General features: G+C 39.6%; 1 protein-coding gene across 2 annotated transcripts in view; it reads right to left on the bottom strand.

Moving 5' to 3' along the window:
• ARFGEF1 (ADP ribosylation factor guanine nucleotide exchange factor 1) overlaps positions 1-25,097 on the bottom strand; it is a 4,299,619-nt gene that overhangs the window by 796,911 nt on the left and 3,477,611 nt on the right. For both annotated transcript variants that reach the window (XM_044067163.1, XR_006364243.1), the window contains exon 34: positions 9,411-9,549. In XM_044067163.1, coding sequence (XP_043923098.1) covers positions 9,411-9,549 — 139 coding nt within the window. The remainder of the gene's footprint in view (positions 1-9,410; positions 9,550-25,097) is intronic.

Below are 25,097 nucleotides of genomic sequence, written 5' to 3'. Positions count from 1 at the left end.
GGATTGTCAAAGACATGAAGAAAGTAGACAAGAGTATAAGGAGATGAGGTGCATGGCAAAGAGAGGGGTGGCTAAGGATAAGGCGTATGAAGAGTTGTATAAAAGGTTGGACACTAAGGAGGGAGAAAAGGACCTGTACCAATTGGCTAGACAGTGGGACTGAGCTAGTAAAGATGTGCAGCAGGTAAGGGTGATAAAGGATAATGAGGGAAACATGCTCACAAGCGAGAAGAGTGTGTTGAAAAGATGGAAAGAGTACTTTGAGGGGTTGATGAATGAAGAGAATGAGAGGGAGAGAAAGTTGGATGATGTGCAGATAGTGAATCATGATGTGCAGTGGATTAGCAAGGAGGAAGTAAGGATAGCTATGAAGAGGATGAAGAAAGGAAAGGCTGTTGGTCCAGATGACATACCTGTGGAAGCATGGAGGTGTTTAGGTGAAATGGCAGTGGAGTTTTTAACTAGATTGTTTAATGAAATCTTGGAAAGTGAGAGGATGCCTGAGGAATGGAGAAAAAGTGTTTTGGTACCGATTTTTAAGAATAAGGGTAATGTGCAGAGCTGCAGTAACTACAGCAGGATTAAACTGATCAGTCACAGCATGGAGTTATGGGAAAGAGTAGTTGAAGCTAGGTTAAGAAGGGAGGTGATGATTAGTGATCAGCAGTATGGTTTCATTCAAGGAAAGAGCACTACAGATGCGATGTTTGCTCTGAGAGTGCTGATGGAGAAGTACAGGGAAGGTCAGAAGGAGTTGCATTGTGTTTTTGTGGATTTAGAGAAAGCACATGACAGGGTGCCTAGAGAGGAGTTGTGGTATTGTATGAGGAAGTCGGGAGTGTCAGAGAAGTATGTAAGAGTGGTACAGGATATGTACGAGGGTAGTGTGACAGTGGTGAGGTCTGTAGTGGGAGTGACGGATGTGTTTAAGGTGAAGGTGGGATTACATCAAGGATCAGCTCTGAGCCCTTTCTTATTTGCAATGGTGATGGACAGGTTGACAGACGAGATCAGACAGGAGTCCCTGTGGACTATGATGTTTGTAGATGACATTGTGATCTGTAGTGAGAGTAGGGAACAGGTGGAGGAGACCCTGGAGAGGTGGAGATATACTCTAGAGAGAAGAGGAATGAAGGTCAGCAGGGCTAAGACAGAATATATGTGTGTGAATGAGAGGGAGGCTAGAGGAATGGTGAGGATGCAGGGAGTAGAGGTGGGGAAGGTGGATGACTTTAAGTACTTGGGATCAACAGTTCAGAGTAATGGTGAGTGCGGAATAGAGGTGAAGAAGAGAGTACAGGCAGGAGGGAGTGGGTGGAGAAGAGTGTCAGGAGTGATTTGTGACAGACAAGTACCAGTAAGAGTGAAAGGGAAGGTCTACAAGAGGGTAGTGAGACCAGCTATGTTATATGGGTTGGAGACAGTGGCATTGACAAAAAGGCAGGAGTCAGAGCTTGACGTGGCAGAGTTGAAGATGTTAAGATTTGCACTGGATGTGATGAAGATGGACATGATTAGGAATAAGTATATTAGAGGGTCAGCCCAGGTTGGAAGGTTTGGAGACAAAGCCAGTCAGGCAAGATTACGTTGGTTTGGACATGTGCTGAGGAGGGCTGCAGAGTATATTGGGAAAAAGATGCTAAGGATGAAGCTGCCAGGTAAAAGGAAAAGAGGGAGGCCTAAGATAAGGTTTATGGATGTGGTGAGAGAAGACATGCAGGTGGTTGGTGTGACAGAGCAAGATGCAGAGGACAGGAAGAAATGGAAACAGTTGATGTGCTGTGGCGACCCCTAACGGGAGCAGCTGAAAGAAGAAGTAGAAGAAGTTTCAATCACTGTGTGCTGTATTAAATATTCACCTTTCAGTTTATGTCTCCCAAATCTCATATGCTTAGTTTTTGATGTATTTATCAACATATTATTCTCCTGTGCCCAAATGGTCACTTTAGTCAAATTATTTTGCAGACATGCCTTATCTGTAAAGCTTGTAATCAGTTTACCCAATTTCAGGTCGTCAGCATATAGACTGTAGAACACCTCAGATGAAAAAGTAAGGTCTGAAAGATACAATCTAAACAAGCAAGGGCCTAGTACAGAGCCCTGTGGGACACCATGACTGTAACCAAGGATTTTACCTGTCCAGTTGGTGTGTGATACTTGCCATGTCCTATTTGTAAGCCATGCAGCTATCCATTTTATCAACAGTACATCAATACCTAGTTGTACTAATTTATTGATCAGTGTTTTGTGCATGACCCTGTCAAATGCTGAAGTTAAATCTATATAAATCACATCACAATTTTTCATTCATAGCTATTATTACATTGCTATAGAACATCATGTTACAGATGGTAATTTATTTATTTTTATTTATTTATTTTACATTTGTTGACCGGGCTAGTCCAACTGGATAATTTCCATTTTCAGTGGAGGCCCGGGGAGAAAAGCTCCAAGATAAAACAAGGTTATAAAACAAGGTTATAAGAATTAATGATTAAATCATTTACAATAATTACATTTGTTACATATATTGAGCAAAAATGATTAGATATCAGTCTAGATTAAGTAATAAAAAGTCATATTACTATCCACATTTTAAGAGAGACAGTAATTCATTACGGTACAATTAGGTCCTTTGATATACTAGAAAAAGGTTGCAATTTAGATGACTGGGAATATAATAGAAGAAAGATGAAAGTATATTAGCCTGGATTTGTACAGGAACAGAGCCAAAAGTTGTTCAGATGTACAAGAAGTTGTTTTTTGAAAAGAGGAAAGGAGGCTAGTGAAGTGATGTGTGAAGGGAGGTTATTCCATATTTTGCCAACTGAGTTGGAGAAAAGGCAGTTACCTGCTGAATTTGTAATTCTAGTTGTGTTGACCTGTAGCTTTTCAGCGGGCGCAGCTGTTTCAAGTTATTATAGGGGATTAGGAGGTTATTAAGAGCAGGAGTCTTTAAAGGTTGGTACAAAATGTTATGAGTTATTAAGAGTTGTTGATATTTGAGCTTGTTAGGAAGTTCTAGCCAGTGTAAGTGTTTTAGGTTGAGACAGTGGTGAGTTCTATACTGGGATGCTGTGGCAAAGCGAGCTATATTGTGGTAGGATGTAGTCAGTTTCTTTAGGTTGCTTTTCGAGATTAGTGTAGATAGAAGAAGCATACATTAGTGTAGAGATGAGATGAGATTGTGCTAAGGTGGTCCGTGCTTCTGGTGTAAGGAAAGGTTTAATTCTGTACAGTGAGCCAATCTTTTTATTAACTGCTTTTATAGTGTTATTGATGTGGTAATCATAGTTGAGATTATTATCAATAGTAACACCTAGCAGTTTGGTAGTGGAATCAGGGGAGATGACGGAGTTGTCACTTGCAGTAACAGTGAAGTGAAGTTGAGAAGATTTATGGGTAGGGGTGAAAAGTAGCAGTTTTGTTTTTTTGGGGTTCAGGAGAAGACATCTTTTTGAGAACCACTCTTCTACTGTTGAAAAGGTAGATTGTGTCATTGACTGGAGTTCAGTATGAGTGGAAGCTGTGCATATAATGGTAGAATCATCTGCATATTGAATGCAGGTTGTGTTCTGGATAGATGACTGGAGATCATTAATAAAAATGGAGAATAGGAGTGGGCCTAGTATAGATCCTTGAGGTACACCTAACGAGATAGGCAGTAGAGTAGATAGAGAGTTTTTCCAGAGTACTGCTTGTTGTCGGTTTTCAAGATAGGATGAGAACCAGGATAAGGAAGAGGAGGCCAATTCAAGGGATTTTAGTATGTGTAGAAGAAGTGAGTGGTTAACCATGTCAAAGGCTTTTGACAGGTCTAGGAAAAGAGCAGAGGTTAGTTTGTTGTTGTTGCGGTTAGAGTTGATGGTGTTGGTAAATGAGAGTAGTGCAGTGGTGGTACTATGTGAGGGTCTGAACCCATGCTGAGTGATATGGTTTCAAGTCCCAACCTATCCAATTCTGACAATACCTTATCCAGTACTACCTTCTCCATTATTTTTCGACAGCATGAAAGTAGACTTAAGGGTCTATATGATTCTGGGTTTGTCCTACTCCCCTTTCCCTTAAAGACAGGTTTAATAAGTGCATGTCTCCAATCTTGAGGAATCTCCCCATATTTATATGACCTAGTGAATAATAGATGTAATGGCAATGTAAGTTCTTGCTTAAGCATTCTCAGGTCACTGTTATTTATTCCGTCTCCTCCCTGCGCTTTGTTTGGATCCAGTTTGCACAGTTATTTTTCAATACAATCTAATTTGATTCCAGTATCTGGGGTTACCTGGATGTTACTAGGACAACTTACCACCCCTTTCGTGGAGCAAAACTGTTTTGCATAAGATTTTGTAAATATATCTATAATTTGTTGTGTCTGAGAATAAATTTTAGAATCTGCACACAGTTTATCAATTTGTGTATTTTTACTCCTTCCACATCCTATAAAAAGCTTCCTATTATGCTCAATATCTTTATATACATTTTCTTCAAATTTTTCATGATCTTGTCTAACACTATGCTTAATCTGTTTGTCCAGCTCATTTATTTCAGTTTTCAAAAGTGTAGTTCGACCTCTCTTCCATTTCTTATATTTTCTGTCTCTCACCTTAATCAGGTATCTTGTTCTTATGGAAATATACCCCTCTGATGTTGCGTGCCTAGATCCTGATGTTAAACATTTTTTTTGGACTTTCTGCACTCAAATAATTCCTCTTTCAAACCTTTCCACATTCCATTTGCAGTTTTTCCACTGAACACCTCACTCCAGTTAGTTTTATATAGTAACTGTTTTGCTTCCCTATAATCTGTAATTAACTTTCTGTGCACATTGGCTTAGACTTCAGTTTGGCAGAATTATCTAGCAACAAATGAACCTTTATGACCCCATGATCACTGCACATCAATGGTGGTAAAACTTGATTTGAAATTACAGTAATTTCTTTGGGAACACAAACAATATCTAGTATATTCCATCCCCTGGTAGGTTTTTTTTTTACAATCTGAAGCACTTGTTGTTCCTGAATATACTCTGTGAATAATTTCTTTACTAACATTGTTGAATCAATATTATTCCAGTCTGTTTCTGGTAAATTTAAGTCCCCAGCTAATATTATTCTTCCCTCCTGTGTTTCATGTAAGAAATGTATGAATTCCTCTAGGTCATCTGCACTTGACTTTGGTGGTCTGTACACTCCAACAATTGTTATACGTTCCAGGGTTGTTTTACTGTCACAGTTACACAGTCTATAGTATTGGTGTTATCACTGAACATGTAATAATCACAAGTCTCATAGCTATCTTTAATCCCTATCATAACACCTCCACCTGATTTTTTGTTAGAATGTCTGTTACAGTAAAAACATTTATACCTTGACAGAACTGGTTTCCCAGTCATTGCTCTTTAACCATGTTTCACAAACTATAACAACATCAATCTTGTGGGAACGTAGCAAATTTTCTAATAAAAAATGTATTATTAATGCTCCTAGCATTAACAACCATCAGAGATGCATCAAATGTTGCTGTGAACTGTTACATTTTTGACCTGGCAAAAATCCTGGCTAGTGTTTGTCAAATATTGCAAAATATCTGCTGCAAAAATTATCTTCCCTGATCTAGACAAATGCACACCATCCTGTCTGAACACGTGTGCCCAAAAGAAGGCTTGGATGCTCTACATATTTCCAGTTTTTAAAACAGGACATTTTTTCCATGTAGGTGTTTATCCAAAAAATCTTTTCATTCACAGTGACCTGACTATCCTTTCTATAGGTGATTTGTGAAAAATATGTCCTGACACCAGTACAAGCTATACTATCTAGGAGGGCTGTCAGTTCCTGACTAACAGTCAGAGAATCATTGTTGGTGACATCATTTGTACCAACATGAATAAAAACAGATCCATACTTCCTTACATTAAGGCGTTCCAAGGCTTGTTTCACATCTTCTATTTTTGTTCCTGACAAGCATAACACTACTCAATGTTCATTATCATCTCTGCAAATATAAGTATCAGTTCCTCTAATAACTGAATCTCCAATTACAAGAATGTCTTTGCTGACCATCTCTGAAGAATCTTCAGCTTCTAATACAGTCATTTCTGCTCTATCGATTGTTACGAAGGATAGATCTTCATCACTATTAGTCTTATTAATTCCACTGTTTTCATTGCATATTAAATTCTCATCCAGACGGCAGTGTAAATCCACAGCTTGAGCCATGTAGACAACATCTATCTTTCTCTTCTTTTTTCTTACAGTAATGTTCTTCAAGTCTTCCACGTTCAGTTTTGATTTCTTCCTTTTCACCTGCCCCTTGCCTCTTTTTTCTACCTTTTCCATTTTAAAGGTGATGCCTTTTTCTGTAGACTGAGGGTTTTCTGATAGACAGATATCTTCATTCCCTGTCACTAGTGTGTTACATAACAAAGCAGAATCCTTTTTACTAAGTATTCTCTTTCCTTTACAGTCATTAGTCAGTTTCTTTTTCTTCCTTACTATTTGCTGAGAACTTCTTCCTTTCTTTCTTTTTTTGTTTCCTTCTAAACAAACCGGATCCTCAGATTGCTGAGTACTTGCATCCACAATTCCATAGTTCTCAGGGGCCTCATCATGTTTCATAGGAGTTGAATGTTCTTTGCAGAAAATAGATGCATCATTTCCTAAATCTGTTATACTTGTTCTATGCCTAACATTATTTAGTTCATCAGTCCAGTCATTAATATATGATACAACAGTTCTCCAAGCCATGCCAATTGCAGATGTGCAATCATCATCATTAAGTCAAGATTTGCTTCTAACAATGGTAAGCAAATCATCCAACTTTTGACACGAGGAACAAAGATCACCAGTGTTATCAGCTGTTAACTTTAAATATGCATAGCATTTATTACACTGTACAAGATACTTGTGCATTAGCAAATCATTAATTGCATATTCATTTAAGGAATCCATATTCACCTTTAATTGAATAACATATTGCAAAATTACACAAAGTCAGTAGCAACTTCTATGACAAAAATATACCAGCAATATCCAACTAAATAATAAAATACAATAAAGTAGTTCTGACCATACAAGTTCTACCAGCCACACAGAAGTTGTAATTTCTTTACGTCGCAGTAGCCTCTGCTCACTATAGCTCTTAGCTGCACCTCCTTATAACAGTAAAAATAAATAAAACTTCTCTTACCAGTCAACTTCATAACAAATCACAAACCAAGACAGGATTGTTTTGATATGCTCAGAATTTTCCTCTCTGCAGTCTGTGTATATTTATAGCTGTCTAGGCCCCTTGTGGTGGCTAGAGCTTGCCTGTCCAAAATCTATCCCTTTCTCACAACCAAAAGTGAAACTAAAGGTAAAACAAAATATGAATCAAGGTAAAGCTTGTTAATAAACAGTCTCTTCCTATCTACAAACAGTTAAAAATAGTAATAACAAATGCAATAAAAATTCAAATAAAACTGCTCTTACCAGTCAACTCCACAACAAATCACAAACCAAGACAGGATTGTTTTGATATGCTCAGAATTTTCCTCTCTGCAGTCTGTGCAAATTTATAGCTGTCTAGGCCCCTTGTGGTGGCTAGAGCTTGCCTGTCCAAAACCTATCCCTTTCTCACAACCAAAAGTGAAACTACATAGAAAGCAACTCCTCCCAAGTTGGGGATGCCCATCATCCCTTGCCAGCTCTATCAATCAAGCACCATGCAATAAATCAATCCAGGATCACATGGGCCATAGGGAAGGAGCACCTGTAAGATTGTGATCCAGACTGTATGAGTGTCAAAAGGAATTGCAGTATCCAGGGTTATGAACATTTATGCAGTGAAGCATAATGTCACAGCATTTGTTGGCACTAGCACATGCTCTTCTAAAAACAGTGTTGAATTATGGAGGACATTATGAACCCAACTATAGGAACAACAATCAGGGTGTTCTGTTAGAGGTGAAGATTTTATTGCCAGCTCTGTTGGCACAGAAGGATAAAGCTCTGACTATGGCCCCAGCCAGCTTAGGGATGATTAGCAACTCAGTTGACTGATACAGATGGCACAGATGATAAGTGTGCCCATCCAGGTGTTGGGGGAAATATACTAAGGAGGATGGACCTCTCCTTAAGCCCTGGTGGAAGCCTCAGAGAGATCAGTGGGATGGGTGTACAGGCTGGTAAATACGTGTGGTAGTTAACAGGGTTTGGGTTAGTACATGCTCACAGGCCATCACCCTCAATACCCCATCCAACCTAGTGAGCTATATGGGCAGCATGTTGAGTGTAGGGATAAGAAAATAAACCTTGGCATTCTAATCAGCATGGATGAATCTGACAGCTCTGGCTCTGCTCCTCCTTCCCAAACCACAGATGTCAGATATAGCTGGTGGTAACACCAATGTTACAGAGGGTATCAAAGTACCCCTTCTTTTCCATCAGGTGGCATAAGCAGGAGGCTGGAGCCATGAGAAAGAGGAGAGCAACTTATGGTCAGGCTGAAAGGTGCAATGAAGCCAAAAAAGTGAGGATTTTCTGGGCTGGATATCCTTACAGCCTTCCTCCAACTATGTCACCGTGGAAGGCCACAGGAGCTGCCCTAAGAGAGGCTATGAAGAAAACTGAAACAGTAAGAACTCCTGTTGCAGAGATGTCCAGAAGGGTTTGCTATCATAATCGTGAGCACACAGTCTTGAAAATAAAAATCTTGAGTCCATAATACTGAAAGAACATAACACTGAAGACCACAATGTCTAAAAATCTCAAATACAGACTCCCTCCTACCAGCGTAAACAAAGGAACAAGTGCTAACATGGTTCCTCTAGAGGTGTGGACCCAGGAATCAGTGCTAACATGGGTCTTTTAGGTAGACAAGTCCAGCAGTTCAAAACTGTGAACTTCAGTACTTTGGTCTTTCTACATTAAGGTCTTGGGATTTTGATTGTCAAGATTGTGTGGTTCAAGATTGCCATAGTAATCCACTCAAAAGACATTAGGATGTGTTGACTGGGAAAGCAGAGAAAACCTAGCAAAGTTTCTCTCCTGGAGGTAGGATGATGCCGGTGCAACAGTAGGCAATTTCACCCCACCTTTTAATGGGCAATTTTTTCCTGATTTTTTTTCCCTGATGCCAAAAAAAAAAGACAGCAGAACTGCTGGGAGGGATGCTCCCAACAAGAACAGTTGTGCAAAACTTTGTGCACAGCAACACGTGTGAATACTCTGGGATTGTCCGTTCTTAGTATGCGAATCCACCAGCAACACTATTTTATGTGCTACATCTAGCAAACTGTATTCATCAACATAAATGCATTCCAATGACAACTAAAAGCAATTTTCATGGCTGAAAGAAGCAAAGCACAGTGAGGGATTTTCAGGTAAAAAATAACATTTTATGCAAACATCACATCAATAGTTACTTACTTGTGTAAGTTCTAGACTTGTTTGCCTCTTCATTTGTCCCTGGCACTGTAACGAATGGACCATGAAATCTTTTTTCCACATTAGTTTGCCTGTCAACTTCATGCACATGGATATCCATTGAACTTTGGAACATGCCATCCTGAGTGCAAATTGTACTATTTTACTGACATGATAGTCTCAATATTAAACAGCAGAAACATTTAAAGTACATCTACATTTCATCATCATTATTTTATTTTTACACAGCTATCTGATTTCTGTTTAACATGCAGCTGTAATGCCTACAGAGTGAGACAGAGTGAGAGAGAGAGAGAGAGAGAGAGACTCTGTGTGTGTGTGTGTGTGTGTGTGTGTGTGTGTGTGTGTGTGTGTGTGTGTGTGTGTGTGCGCGCACACATGCATGAGCAATACAGTTTAATTTACAGACTGGGGTGATCAGTTATGGGCACTAGCCAGGAGAAATCATTTCAGGCACGACTGTACAGAATGCAATAAAATTTAGCAAACTGAGATTATAAACATTACAAAACAGTACAAACACAAGAGTAAATGATTAATAAGTTCCCAGTAGTAATACATACAATACAATATATGTCAAATTATCTGTAAAGCACAGTACAGTGTAACCATCAGTGAAAAAAGGTACATTATATGTAATGCTGTTTAAAAGAAAGGAATATTAGATGGTATGTCAAGCTCAAACATAAAGCTGCTGAAACAAAGTATAGTAAACATCCTCAACACCCACTATGTACGAAGGAATGGCTCAGTAACCGGTATCAGAAATACATCTAAGATTTCACTGTGTTTAATTCGGGCTATGTGTTGTGTCTTTTGCTGTTAATGTGTAGTAAATATATCAGTATATGTCTACTGACGTTTTGCTCTAGGTTGCAGTAGAAGGAGCAAGGTATTGCCTTTCTGCTGTTAATGTACGCAATTATATTAGCAAGCTTCTACTGGCTGTGTGTTTTACAGTAGGATTCAGTGAAACCATCATATTTTTTTTTTTGTTGTTGTTTGTACTGCAGTTACATCAAGTAAGTCTTTAGCCTGTTGCCATCTGGCTAACTGTTTTTTTTTTATTTTATTTCTTTTTTCTTCTTTTTTTTCATAAAGTCTGACAAATGCTCAGGTCTTCCTCTTCTTCCACACTAGCCTCATCATAGTCTTCTGTCACATTTCATTCCCTCACAGACAGCAAAATCCTAAGACTCTTCTAACTCCTTCTCTGTTTCTATACCATATCCTTAAGCTACTGCTCGGGCTTTATTGTTTCTATTCTTCTTAATGCTCTCTCTCTCTCTCTCACTATCCATCTGCATCACTAACTTTCTGGGTGCTATTTTCCTAACTGAAACTAACATTCTGTTTTTCATGTACTATAAGTCAATGTCACACATTGCACTACCTACATACAATTTTTTGGACACTACCTACATCATGTATGATGAGAGTGACTATCACTGTCTGTAATGTTTTAACTCTATGGAATTATCTAGAAGTGTAGCAATATAATGTAACATCTTGTAGCATAGTTTGTTCATTCAACTTATTTTTGTAATTTGTATTGTATTATAATGTATTTGTATTGTACTGTATGTGAAGCTTTTCTCCCTGGTCCTCTACTGAAAATGGGTTCTGTAGACCCAGTCAGAATACCCCATTAAACAAATGTAAAATAAATGGTTTAGAGAACTACAACAAAGCAAATAACTGCAGACACACACTACTAGAAATTGACTTCAACATGCTTCACTTGTCCTGAACTTAAAAAAATCCAGATGTACGAGAAAAGGTCAACTACAAAATGCAGTTCGTGTATCAGTAGTGCATAAACATTGCTTACATGGAACCACAGAATCCTACTTGTGCACAAATAGTAAAATATAACTTCAACTACTAGAGTTAAGTTCATTAACACTTACTGTTGTGAATATATGATAAAAATCCAAGCAAACCAACAGCAACAACAGCAGAGCAAGACTACACTGAATCTTTGATATTTGAAGATTGTTCTTCTCAACGTGTGAGAAAAAGAGTGCCTTTTGAGACAAACAAGCTTTAAATGAGTTTAAAATATATAATTGCAAAGACTGTTACAGTAAAATAATTTCAGAGTTTGCAAACATTACCTGCCACTGACAGCCTGCAATAACTTTTTATAAAATACACTGAAATGACAGTGGGAGGAAATACTTAAATCACAAATGAAAACATCAAAAAGTGTAGAGGTTCAACTAACCTTGACAGACATACTACTTTACTAGAACAACAAAGTGGTTGTGGGAAAGTCTGACTACAGACTGGTGCAAGTATCAGAATTTTCTCAAGGAAATCACCTGGGATCAGGTGCAGAGATAGTACTAGGTAGCTGAAACTTGGGGGGGGGGTGGGGTAGACTTGTATGCTGGATATAACCCCTGCAACAAAAGGGCAAATTACTGGAGATGTGTGAGAACTTGGTCTATGACAACACTTCTGAATGTGTGTAGAAACAGAAAAGGAAAGAAGTTTAGGAATATAGCACATTCCACAATATGATGGTTACAGGTCCTGGCTACCCAGTTGTTGCACATTTAGGGAAAATAGGAGGAACAACAGATCACTGCAGAAAATGTCAGTTGGCTGGAGGACTGGACTAAAACAAACAAAACAAGTCATTTTACTTCAAAGCATATTGTACAATAAGCTGATGCCAAATGATAAACATTATGTGCAGATATCTGTGCATTCAACCAAAAGGTCAAAAAGGCCTAAGAGTATTCCTGAAATTTAGCCAAATCAATGAATAACATCTAAGGGCTAAGGAGTTTGAAGACTGTTGACTGCACACTGCCTTCCTCATTTATGACAAGCAGTACAGAACAGTACAAATAGTATGGGAGTTTGGTACATTTATCAAGCCACCCATTTTCAGTAACCTGCTTTATCCTTTATATGGTCATGAAGATGCCAGAGCCTGTCCTGGCAGCCAATAGGTGCAAAGCTTTGTAGTTAATGCTGAGGAAAGTATTGGACTATCACAGAGTGCACATGCACACAGAACACACACACCTAAAGGCTGTATGGAAGATCATCAATTAACCTATAACTGCTTCATATATTTTATATAATCAGAACTACAATAATACAGAAACAGAGGTAATCTAGAAGGCTTGAGTCGATTCTGGTATCCCACCTGCGACCCACAGGGCGACAGGACTAACAAGAAACACAGTACAAAAGATTAGTCCAGATAAAATCATTCTAGCTAGCAGATCTGGGACACTCTCTTTCTGATATCTTCCCTGTGGGAAGAACAAAGACACTTTGGTGAAGTTCCAAGTAGTTTATTTAGTTCTGTAGGTAGATGGACAAGTGTTCTTAACAGTCGGCCATCCACCTACTTAATTGAATAAACTACTTGGAACTTCAACAAGGCATCATTATTCCTCACACTACAAAAATACAATGACATTATATGCACAATAAGACACAAAAGGGTTTGTTGAATGCCTCAAAAATGGATACTACATCCACAGGGTTATTAAACTTGTGAAAACACTGAAACTCTTCAAAATCCTACATCATGTAGCAAGTACAAGTTTGAGCAAACTAAACAATCTAGAACAAATGTCACTGCTAATGTGACACCCTGACCCCATGTGTAAAAATGGGGAAAAAGGGATTGTGGATGGAAGAAAGCAGTAAAACACTGCATGCATAACACAAAGTAATATATACCATGTCAAGGGAAGAAGATATTTGATTAAGATATTTGATTATGTGTGGATTAGTGTTTCAAATGGCTCTTTAGATCTGACCACCCCATTCACTATCACTTTGTTAAAGAAAAAACATCTTTATTGAATTATCACTTATGACATAGGCAGTCATACATTAATATAAATGAAAATGCACTCATACTGACATGTTTTCAGCTGCAAACATAACACATCACTGTCAATCGAACATTACATAACTCATTCAGTTCCTGCCTTCGCCTAAACCTCATTCCTCCTACAAAACATTATTCTACATGTACTGCTCCCACAATTCCCATTTTTTCTATGTAAATTGCTCCTACCCTGTTCTAAAGATCCCACTTTCAGCTCTTTTATCGCTTTTTATTCCAGGCACCTTTAAACCCTTTTATATACATACTTGAGCAGTCGCTCTAGAAGAGCATTCTAAGGCTTCATCATGCTCTTTCTTCTTTAAAGTAAAGTTACCCCGATTCCAGTCTTAAATCTTTCACTTCCAGCTACTACCCATGCTCCTGCCTTCTTCCATCCCCTCCTCTTCAGTTTTGTACCATCATACTAACCAATGATATTGCAGTGCATATCATATTCTGCCTTCCATTTATTTAAATTTCTGGTCTTTTGTTACACTCAACAACTTTCACTCTACTTGACATCCTGCCTACCATGTAATAATAATGTAGAAATAACCAACTTGGTTTCTTTCATGCAATGGGGAAAGTATAATTAAAAATAATTTTCCAGATAAGGCTTCACCTACAGTATGTTCTGTATAACAGGAGAATAACATCTGCATCTCTACAGTTCATCCTGCTTTCCAAACATCCCAAAATTCTTCCGGCCACTGCCACTACACTCTCATACTGTACAACAAGATTCAGTCTCATGACAATTACAAAATCCAGATGTTTTTCTTCCTCCATTTTGTCTGGTGGTCAGGGAGTGCTCATCTAGATTTTTTCCACCTATGTATGCAGGCTTGCAATCTCTGTGATAAGTCCCTCCAGGAAGCCATGTAAGGTCAACAAAAAAGCCACTGACCCTGTCATTAACCACATATTTAATCTTGATGTTAGCAAACATTTTACTGCAATGTTACTTGATGTCAGTGTGACTCGCTATCTTCCTTTAAACATAAGCTAAAGACTGGATCAGTACCCACAAATTTACCCCAAGATTGACTTATTTGGCCTTCCTACACAAAGGAAAAGTGACCTGAGGAAGGGTACTTGCAAGATGTGAATTGTCGTAAGACTCAGTGACATTGGAATATCTATAAAACCCAGAGTGCCTCCCCTTCCCTGGAATAAATTTCCTCTATGGGTTAAAAATAGTGATTCAATATTTTCCTTCAGAGTAAACCTAGCTGACTAGATGGGTGTGCTCACGTTTACCCTGGGAGTTAACTGGCCATATGGTGGGTACTGGCAAGGCGTACATTGTCTTTGGACTAAATGACCATGAAACTCCTATGAACCTAATGAAACAGACTGACCTTATTCTTTCATTATGTTGTAATATCTGACAAAAACATGTTGAAAATAAATTGTCCTGGCACTGAGCTCTGTCGGAAGCCACAAGCTAATGCTTTCACATTCCACAAATCCTGCATCAATTGTTGCACCTTTGCCTATTATCAGCTAGTCAATTTTGTGCCAGTCAGCAGTTCAGGTTCCATCCTCATATTGTTTAGGTTCTCAACAGCATTCTATGAGATATGGTATTAAGGCCCTTAATAAAAGCTAGACACATTAACATAAGTTCGGTTCATTTTGTTAACCTTGAAAACATTCTAATTACAGTAGTGGATATAACAGGAATGACATGATCTTTGGTATACAAAAGCATGGTGCTACCTATCTACCAGACAACTTATATTCAGAAATCATCCAGCCTATCCTACAGAATTTTTTTTCCACAAACCTTCCAGGGATCAAAGTAAGACTTGCAAGTATGGAATTACCTAGCTCCTTTACAAACCCTCTTTTGTGCAAAGAGAACCACCCTGTAGTCAATAGCACTCCAGTTCAAAGTATACACAATTTTGCAAAAGGTTCCTCAAGTGCACCAGCCAGCTCTCTTAGCACAATGGTAGAAGGTCTTGTCTTGCCATAACATCTGGTCACTCAAAAGTCCATTAAGCCATTTTATCTCCTGTGCAGGTACCTCTGCATCTGTTTTTGCCCTAGCATTTTTTCCTCCAAAGCTGGCGTAACTTCCTCTTCTTGTTAATATTGAAATGAAGGAATTGGTTCTGTTGCTTAGGCAAATGGAGTCCTGACTGTGAACTATGTGACTGGGGATCGGATAGTGGACCAATGCAGGATATACAAGCTAAGGAGGATGAGAAAGAGAGGCTCATGCCAGCTTACTCATTCAGGGGAAGGCAGTACAATCTATTACACTGGCAACTGGAACTTAAGAGAAATGTTCAAAGCATAGAATTGAACAACTTGCTTGGACTGTTATGGCTGGCATATACTTGGAATAACTCACACACATCCCTATAACTGATGTTGCAGTCCCCACCTTAGCAGAATAAACACAGAAATCTATACTGAGGAGAGCAGAGTTAGGTTACAATAAAAAGTATCCAGCAAAGCACTCAGGGTGACAGTACAACCAGAACTAATCCCACTGTCCCTTAAACTAGCTTTGTTTAGACAGAACTTGACTCTTAGCCCAGTCCACGTATCAACTAAAAAGGATATCATGTCATTTTTGGCACAGAGAGCCAAAAGGAGTTTTCACTGATACAGCAGGTGTTTGAAAATGCAGCTGGGAACTAAAACACAGAGGAAAAAACTCAGCAAACAAATCAGTCTTGTTTTAGGCTTTCTCATAGTTCATTTTCTCACCCTCTGGTAACAATCTTAGCCAACCTTATATTTTTTTAAGTGTGTGTGTGTGTGTGTGTGTGTGTGTGTGTGTGTGTATATATATATATATATATATATATATACATACACACACACACACACGTATATATATATATATATATATATATGGTCAATAGTTAATTTTGTTGAATAGAAAATTAGCTGGTACGTGTGATCGAAATTCAGTTGATTGCACATACCATCCTTTTTCTGTGTGAAACTCTGCTAGAGCTGGTACTGAGGATCTCACACTCTGTATGTATACATATATGGTGTGGATGGTGCAGGTAGGCTGCCCCCCCCCCCCAAAAAAAAGCGCTTAATGAACTTTTTCTGATTATCTGTGTTTGATCACTTGAGATTCAATCTTTTTTGCTTTTTTTCACTAAGTGATGTGCATGTGTGTGTATATATATATATATATATATATATATATATATATATATATATACACACACACATATATATATACACACACACACACACACACACACGTGTCTGCTTTGACACAGGTTATACTTTTTACCTTCTCAAAAAATAAACAATTTATCAGCAATCCAAAAGGATTTAGTTCTGTCAAGATAATATCCAAGTTGCCTGCGGACATGCTTTTAGCCTCTGGAAATAAGACATGAAGATGGATACCTTGGCTAAAAGTAAACTTGGATTGCACTCTGGGTATAAATGAAGGATTAGGTCATAAGGAAACTATGGGAAATGTGATGAGGCTAACCCACCATAACAGCCTACAACTCAAGACACTCTTTTGGCAGAAGTTAGAGCAGTCATTAATAGTGTTCTCCATGTTAAGTCAGCCTGATGAGCTGGTTCAAATACAGCAAAAGTTACTTTTTCAACGACAAAATTAAGATCTCAAAGCCGAGCCACCTGTTTTCTAGCAGGTGTAGTAAGGAACATGCCTTTCAAAAACATTTTCAAATGAGAAAACAATGGAAGAGGGGGATGAATAGGTAGACATGTTGAAATGGCTAACAAATAAATCTTGAAGGAGTAAGACAGGTTAAAGGACAGTAACTCACATAAAATATTACAGTACCAGAAAACCACTTGCCTTGAAAGGGCCCTGGTTCTTGTTATGGCAGCAATGTCAAAACCTTTTCTATTTGCTAATACATGATTTTTAAATAGCAGGTTTTCTTCTCTCCCTTAGAACCAGCTGCCTAAAAGGTATTGAGACTCTATCATCCAGGCAGTTAGCTGCATTTGTTTGGAGTTGGAATGTATCAATCACCCCCTGTCTTGTGTGAACAGGCTGAGTCTGTGAGAAAGTGTCTGATAATTGCCCTTGATCATTTCTAACAGTTGGGAGAGCCATTGTTGTTTGGGCAAGAAGGAAGTTACCACAGTGATCTTTGGAGAGTTGTTATGAATTTTCATAAAAAGCCTGGATATCAGATGAAAGGGTGGAAAAGGAATATTAATATTCAAGGAAAATAAAAAGCATCTGCTTTCCATGCCTTCTTACATGGAGTTCCAGAACAGAATTCTGGCAAATGACTATTCAGAGTACAGGCCAACCGTTCTGAGGTGTTCTTCACAGATAGGTTCATAAGGTGGTACTAGGCTATCGGCCCTAGGGCTTATACAAGCGTAGCCATAACAATTTCCTGGCTATTTCTTCCCACACTATTTATTTCCCTGGACCCCTGTCTAGCAGGGTGACAGAAGTGATCCCGGGGTGAATTTCCTTTCTCCCATCCAATCATCAAGGATCCTTTTGAAGAGGGCCAAAGAGGCACGCGCTGCTTGACATGCATGAGCAGTCTATTCCAGAGTCTTGGGAGTCTCTGGGTCAGGAACCTATCCCTCCAGCATGTTTTGTTTATTGTGATGACAAGGTTTAGATCCCTGGAGCGTGTGGCTCTGAGGGATTGGGATTTCTTTAAGTGTAGCATGTCCAACAGCTCTGGGTTTGACATGGCCTTGTATGTTAAGCAGAGATCGCCTCGGAGTAGACGGTATGTGACAGAGTATAGCTGGAGTTTTTTAAGGCGGTCAGCATAGAGCATCTGCTTTAGGCCTGTGATTCGTTTAGTGAGGTATTTCTGTGTTTTTTCCAGTTGTTGCAGATGTCTTGAGAGGTACATACCAAATGGGGCGTTGTATTCTATAATGGGTCTAATGAGGGATGAGTACAGTGGAACAATGACCTCCTTTTTTTCTGGATGAAAAGCCCTTAGTGGTGAGGTGTGCCACATACAAGGATTTTCTGACTGTTGTGGCGATGTGGTTATTGAAGGTGAGACCACTGTCCACCTGCGTCCCTAAGTCTCTTAACACACTTTCAGTGTTTAGCGTACTGCCACCTATGTGGAAATTCACGGGTACATGTTTTTTCCCAAAGGGGATAACTATACATTTCTTGGCACTGAGCTTGAGCCCATGGCTCTGGCATCAAGCATCTGTTTTTGTAAGGCCCTTTTGTAGAGTATTCATATCATTTGGGAATTCAATAATGGCTCCCAGTTTGCAGTCATCTGCAAACTTTGTTAGCCAGAGTCTCTTAGTGTTTGCCTGTACTTCAGAGAAGTAGATGCCAAACAAGAGAGGTCCCAGGACTGAACCCTGATGTACTCCAATTGTCACTTGTCCGGAGCTGGATTTGGAGTCAGCTACTTTTACAGTGTGGGTTCTGTCAGTAAGCCAGTTGGCAACCCATCGAGTGACGTTAATGCCCAGCTTAGTAAGTTTATCTATGATTCCAGAGTGGGGGATGGTGTCAAAGGCCTTGGCAAGGTCCCAATAGGCTGTGTGGACTGCCTTATCCTCGTCCACGGCTCTGGAGACTGATGTGAAGAAGTCAATCAGGTTCAGGAGACAATATTGGCCCTTCACGAAACCAGACTGGGTGGGGTCCAGTGTTTTAAGGTTGCCAATGTCTGTTTATAAGTTCCATGATAATACATTCCATGGCCTTGCAGATCAGGCTCGTCAGACTGATGGGGCGGTAGTTCCCGGGATCCAAGGTGGATCCCCCCTTGTGGAGTGGGATAACTGTAGCTGTGTGCCACTCACTGGGCACGAAGCCTGAGGTGAGGGTATGATTAAACATGACACTTAGGTGAGGTGCCAGTTCATTTTGTAGTTCATGTAGTACACAGCCCGGGATGTCATCTGGTCCCATGGATGCTGTATTCTTAGCTTTGGAGAGTGCGTTTTTTACCTGTGTGGTTGTTAGTACCGGAATTTGGCAATCTTCTAGTATTGAGATGGGCCATTTAGGGGGTGGGGGGGTGAAGTTGGCACTGAATCGATCTGCCAGGATATTGGCAATATCCTTGGGATCAGTATATTTAATGTCATTGTGTTGTAGCTCACAGCAGATCTGAGCATTGCCATTTAGATTCTTGACATAGTTATAGAATGTGTTGTGGTTGTCTTTGGAATCTTTGGCAATTTTATTTTTGTAACTAGCTTTGGAGGATTTTATGAGGGATCTCAGCTTCTTACTGAGGCTGATAAGGGAGTTTTTTTTGCATCCTGGGATTTTCCTCTTTTCTGCAACAGTTTCTTCCTTTTGTTGTAAAGTTTGTTTATGGCAGGGGACCACCAAATTGGCTTCCTTTTTTTGGAGGAGAGCATCTTGGTTCAATTTGGGATGGCACTATTCATACATGAGTGCATGGGCTCATACAGTGCCTTAGTTTAGGACTCAGCAGTCGAACTTTCAGTTCCCGTCTGCATGGGTGCCATGAAGTTTGTAACTTCTGACTTGAGTAGCATGAAGCTGGCTTTGGAGAAGTTTTTTATGGAGATTTCCTTACTGGGGGATTGGGGTGTGATGTGGATGTTAAGGGTGATTAGCTTATGGTCTGTCCTGACCAACGAGGGGGTGACCATAGGTGTGGAACATCGATTTCCCATGTTGGTAATGACTAGGTCTAGGATATTGGAGCCCGTGGTGGGACTATGGATTAGTTGATCCAGGGCATTGGAATTTATGAATTCCAAGAATTGTTGGGCAAAGGTGTTGGTACATGAGTAGTTTTCCCAGTTAATGGTAGGGTAGTTGTAATCACCCAGTATTAGGGTGTTTAGTTGTATATTAATATTTTCCAGTATGTTTAGAAAGGTGTAGTGAGAATCTTGGGGCATGGTGGGGTATCTGTAGCAAGCTACAATTTGGATTGCAGTCTTACCTAGTGTTAGTTGCACCTGGATAATTTCAGAGGCATTGTTTTGGGCAATTAACCTGGTGGTGTGAATTTCCTTGGTAAATAGTTTTAGTGTTTCTATCCTGGTTTGGTGGCCGAAAAGTGTGGTAGGAGTTGTAGTCTGGTAATGCAGGGGTGGTCTCTGGAGCCTTGAACCAGGTCTCAGTTACTGCACAGATATCGATGTTCTCCATTTTTAGGAGTGCCTCGAGAGACTGCATTTTGAGGTTTAGACTTCTAGCATTGAGTAGCATTACCTTCAGATTTTCCATGTTTGTACCTGTTACGGTGGTGGTTTTCTCCTTTGAACTTTGCCTAAAAAAGGCACTATAGGGGTGGCAAGAGCCTTAGCCAGTAACTTGAATCCCAGGGGTGACAGGTGCCGACCATCTCTGGCAAAGCATCGTGGTCTGTCAATCATGCCGTCCCAGTCAGACAGATACTGGATCCGCTTTGAATGACACCAGAAGCTTAGCCAATTGTTGAAGTCAATCATTTTGTCCTTATATTGTGGTATCATTCTGGGCGAAGGCAGGATGCTACTCAGGGCTAGGGTCATACCTGCCTGTGCCACATGATCCAAGAGCTCTTCCATGTCTCTTTTCATGTAGTCCAGGGAGGTATGTCTCAAGTCATTCACTCCAACATGGACAATGACAGAGTCATATTTGTACTTGCTGTGGAGTGACTTGAGTGCATGAGTTATATGGTGGATCCTGGCACCCGACAGGCAGCTCACTGTAATTTTCTCCTTGTTCAGCCTGGTGAGTGTGACATCAGAGTCACCTATAACTAAAGTGTTAGGTACATTGTCTTGCCTTTGGGGCTGTTGCTGGGTGGCATACTGGTGTTGTGAGCTATGTGACACTTTGGTTGTGATTGGTGTTTGTTTGCATTTCAGCTTCGGAGGTCCTTGTTGCTTGGGCAGGTTACAGTTAAGGGCCTCCACATATGTGAATTTAGTGTTGCTATGTGTGGGTGTTGGTGGTGTGAGTTTAGAAGGGCTATGTGTTGCTTAAGGTGTAGTGCGGGTGTTAATCTTCTCCTCTTGACTGTCTAGCACAATCTTGGGTGGAGAGAGCTTTGCTTCCAGTTTGGCTATGTAAATGCATCTCTCACAGGTTGTAGTGTTGGGTGGTAGGAGGAGAGGGTTGTCTGTGTACATGAGGCAATTGCTTCATTGCCCCAATATGCCCAGATTCACCAGGTGGACAGGAGAAATCAATGGAAGCTGACCCTTGGACATGCCTGGTTTGGTGTTTTTTTTTTAAAGTACAGGAGCTGTTTTCCCTTACCTTATGCAACAATTCCTGAAAGACCCTCTAATTTAGCTTCCACTCATGAGGGTCTGTCCAAGTCCTGCTCAGCTTGTCTCCCACACAATTTTGCTCTGATGGTATGTAAGATGCCTGTACAGACATTATACTGAAAAGCTATATCCCAGGCTATCATGACTAGTCTGCACAGAGGATAAGATCATGTTCCCCTCCTTGTTTGCCTATGTACCACATCACTGTGATGCTGTCTGTAAACACCTCTAATGGTTATGGGGAAAATAAATCACTGAAAGTACTTATAAGTACCAACATTTCTTTTATGTTTGTGTGTTTTGGTCTAACTTTTCTACTCCAAAGACCCTGCACTTTTATCCCTATAGCCACTGTGGAGTCTTGCTAGAGGAATTACAAGAATCATAAATGCTGTGAGACCTAGTATTTTGATAAATTCTCTTGCTTAGTCAGTTATCTGGGTGGAAAACTTCATGAATAGATCTAGATACAAATCTACTTTTTCATGCAGAAGAAAGGTTCTTTGAACCAAGGTATCTAACAGACATCCCAGGAAAGCAATTTGGTGCGAAAGACTCAAGCAAGACTTTTGGATGTTCTCCTGAAACTCCATTCTGTGTAGATCATCCCTCACACAAGTGAGAGATTCCTCACATTTAGAAAAATACTCTGGAAAGATAAGCAAGTTGTCTAAATAAAGAAAAATATGAATACTTTGCAGTCTGCTGTAGGCTATCACTGGATCTAGACATTTTGTAAATAAACAGTAGATAACCAAAGGATACTGTAGATAACTGAAATTGTAATCCCGACATAGAAAACCACAATAAACATCTAAAATCTAGACTTACTGGAATGTAATGATAAGCATAGTTTAAAACTAGTGTCACCAAAAAAAAAACCTAAATGGGGAATAAAGAGTAACAGGTTGTGAAGAGATGACATTTTGAATTTAGTTAGTATTGCAAACTGACTTAAAAAGGAAAGATTCAGAACTGGCTTCCAAGAAGCTTCTTTCTTTGTCACTAGAAACTTTCTTGAATAAAACCCTTCCGCTTTCTGAAGAGGTGCAACTGCAAACTGTTAATGAGAAAATAAGAGTATCTAGACAATATGCATAAACCGAAAAGACTGATCTGAAGCAACTGTTTTATGATAACAAGGTCATGGCACAAAAACTCTTAGCACAACAACTTAGGTAACAGAAAGTAGAAAGGGTTCTTGCCAAACTTACAGAGGTTCATAGGTTAGTACTAAGCTAACTGCTCTTGTGAGCCATTTTAAGCCTAGCCAATTATCCCTTGTAAGACTCAAACCCTGCATCTTAGGCAAACACCTTCACCATTAGGCCACCCTCCAAACCAGAGAAAGACTACCTCCTGTTCTGACTTCACCCCCTAGCAGTACATATACTACAATGAAGCATGAAACACCCTCCCCCCCCCGCACCTGCTCTCTGGGGACTGACATAATACACTTATGAATATAATAGGTAGTGTAATCTAGTGCACCTGACCAGTATGTTTTCATACTCCTTCTTTACTTCCCTACATTTGTTATCCCCCTGGGCTGCCGCTATATGCCTGTATGTTCTCAAATTATTGACCTTCACCTTCGCTTCTCACCAGCTTCTCTGACATTTCCAGCCTTTAACTAAAAGGGTATTACCCATCCTTAAGGGTACTTACCCATCCTCATAAATACAGTAACTGCACTTTCTCTTGCCTGTCTACCCAACATCCTCTTTACCTTACCCCAAGCATATGAACTTCCAACATTTTGGACTTAGTTATCATGCATCCTTATGCATGCCTCTGTACAACAGTTCCATAAATATTTATCTCTTTGACACTCACAAAGCATATGTAGATTTTTGGCCTCTTTCTCTTTACATTTCCAGATATCCATACTTTGAAAATTTTTCAGTTTTGTTTATTTGTAGACATATTCAAACTTTATGATGACATTGCAGCAAAGGCTAAACATTTACTTGTTTCATTTCTAGAATCTTTGCAAAAATGGAATTTCACATTTTTTAATAGCCATGAACCAGTGCCTCTGACTTTCCTAGTACTCCAATATAACTATCTTTAGATTTGACCACTATTTAATACAAAATGGATGAGATTCAGAAACCTTCCATTGCAGTAAGTGAATTTGTGCAACTAACAGCCACCATGGTGCAGGGTATGTATACTTCAGAGAAACGCATTGTTAATGGCAACTGAGAAATAGCATAGTGTGGAGAGATGTGTGCTAAGAGCTATATAATGATATGGTAATGAGAAATATTACTAAAATGACATTCATTATGCACGTAAAGAAGGCAAATCAAGATGGACATGCAGTACAGAAAAGAATAAACAGTGCAGCCTGAAGCTTTGCACACAATAACATTAACTGTCCCTGATTCCTGAAGCTGTGATATCATGTCTTAAAAGTTTTACTTCAGTTTTAAATGTGGCATAGCAAGAAAGCAGGAGCTAAAGCCCAGTAGTTAGGTATGTTAAGCTGTAGAAGTCTGGACTTACCTAGTTGGAGGTAAACGAGAGGTGAGAGTTAAACACATTCTCAAGCTCAGCGATAATAGCTCTGATCTATGATTTCTTCTGTAGCAAGACGAGGAGAAGAACTTTTCCCCTCCAGCTTATTTGTGTGTCTAACCAAAGTGATTGTGCATATGGAGGTGCAATGCACACAATTTTCTGAATTGCTCAGTTTTTGCATTGTTCACACTGGTTAAACCTTGGGGTGCCTTCCCTGAAGGACCATGCACATGCCTGTGTACCTGTGGGTGGCAGTGTGCATGTGCAGTTCAATTCATGGTTTTACACATACTGAGAGTGGGGTCCCAATAATGGGTACTTTACTACCACCATATTCCAAGATGCTAGGCTACCATGTTTCACACTTCAAACTTTTTTATTCAAACTCTGCTTATCTTGGGCTTTTCCATCACTTGTGCAAAAGAGATTATCTCAATATTACAATAGTTAACAAATGAGAATACAGGTGTAACCACCAGTTTTAACCATCTTTCTCTGCAAATTATTACAGTGGCAACTATGGACTCACAAGAAGAGTTCAGAGCACAAAGGTGGTATCCTTAGGAGCCTATAACAAGAAAAATAACCAGAGATCCTGGAGAGGTATTAGAGATATTTGTGAAATTTTGTGAAAATATGTATAAAACCGAAGAATGTGGAAATCAAGAAAAAGCACAAATGGAAATATTTATGGAAGACTTAAGAATGCCAAGGTTACAGGTAAATGAAGCTCAATAACTAACAGAAGAGCTGAGATAAAATGGTGACATAGATTCATAGGTGTGTACTCGGCAAATGGACTTGGAGCCTTTATAAGTCGAGCCCATAGAAGTGCCCTGGCATTGTGCCGCCCGACGTTAGTTCTCAGTGCCTCTATCAAGTAGAGCTACTGTAGTGATCCCCGGGGTGAACTTTCTATTTCCCATCCCTCATCAAGATTTCTCTTGAAGATGGCCAGTGAGGTGCTCTGCTTGACATGTATGGGAAGTCTATTCCTGAGCATGGGCAGTCTCTGGGTTAACCTGTCCCTCCAGCATGTTCTATTGATTGTG

This window comes from Protopterus annectens, chromosome 3.part1, assembly GCF_019279795.1.
Source record: "Protopterus annectens isolate FY-2018-M chromosome 3.part1, PAN1.0, whole genome shotgun sequence".
Taxonomy (NCBI): domain Eukaryota; kingdom Metazoa; phylum Chordata; order Ceratodontiformes; family Protopteridae; genus Protopterus; species Protopterus annectens.
Note: the sequence above shows the minus strand (reverse complement) of the source record. Positions and strands in the feature narration are given on the sequence as shown.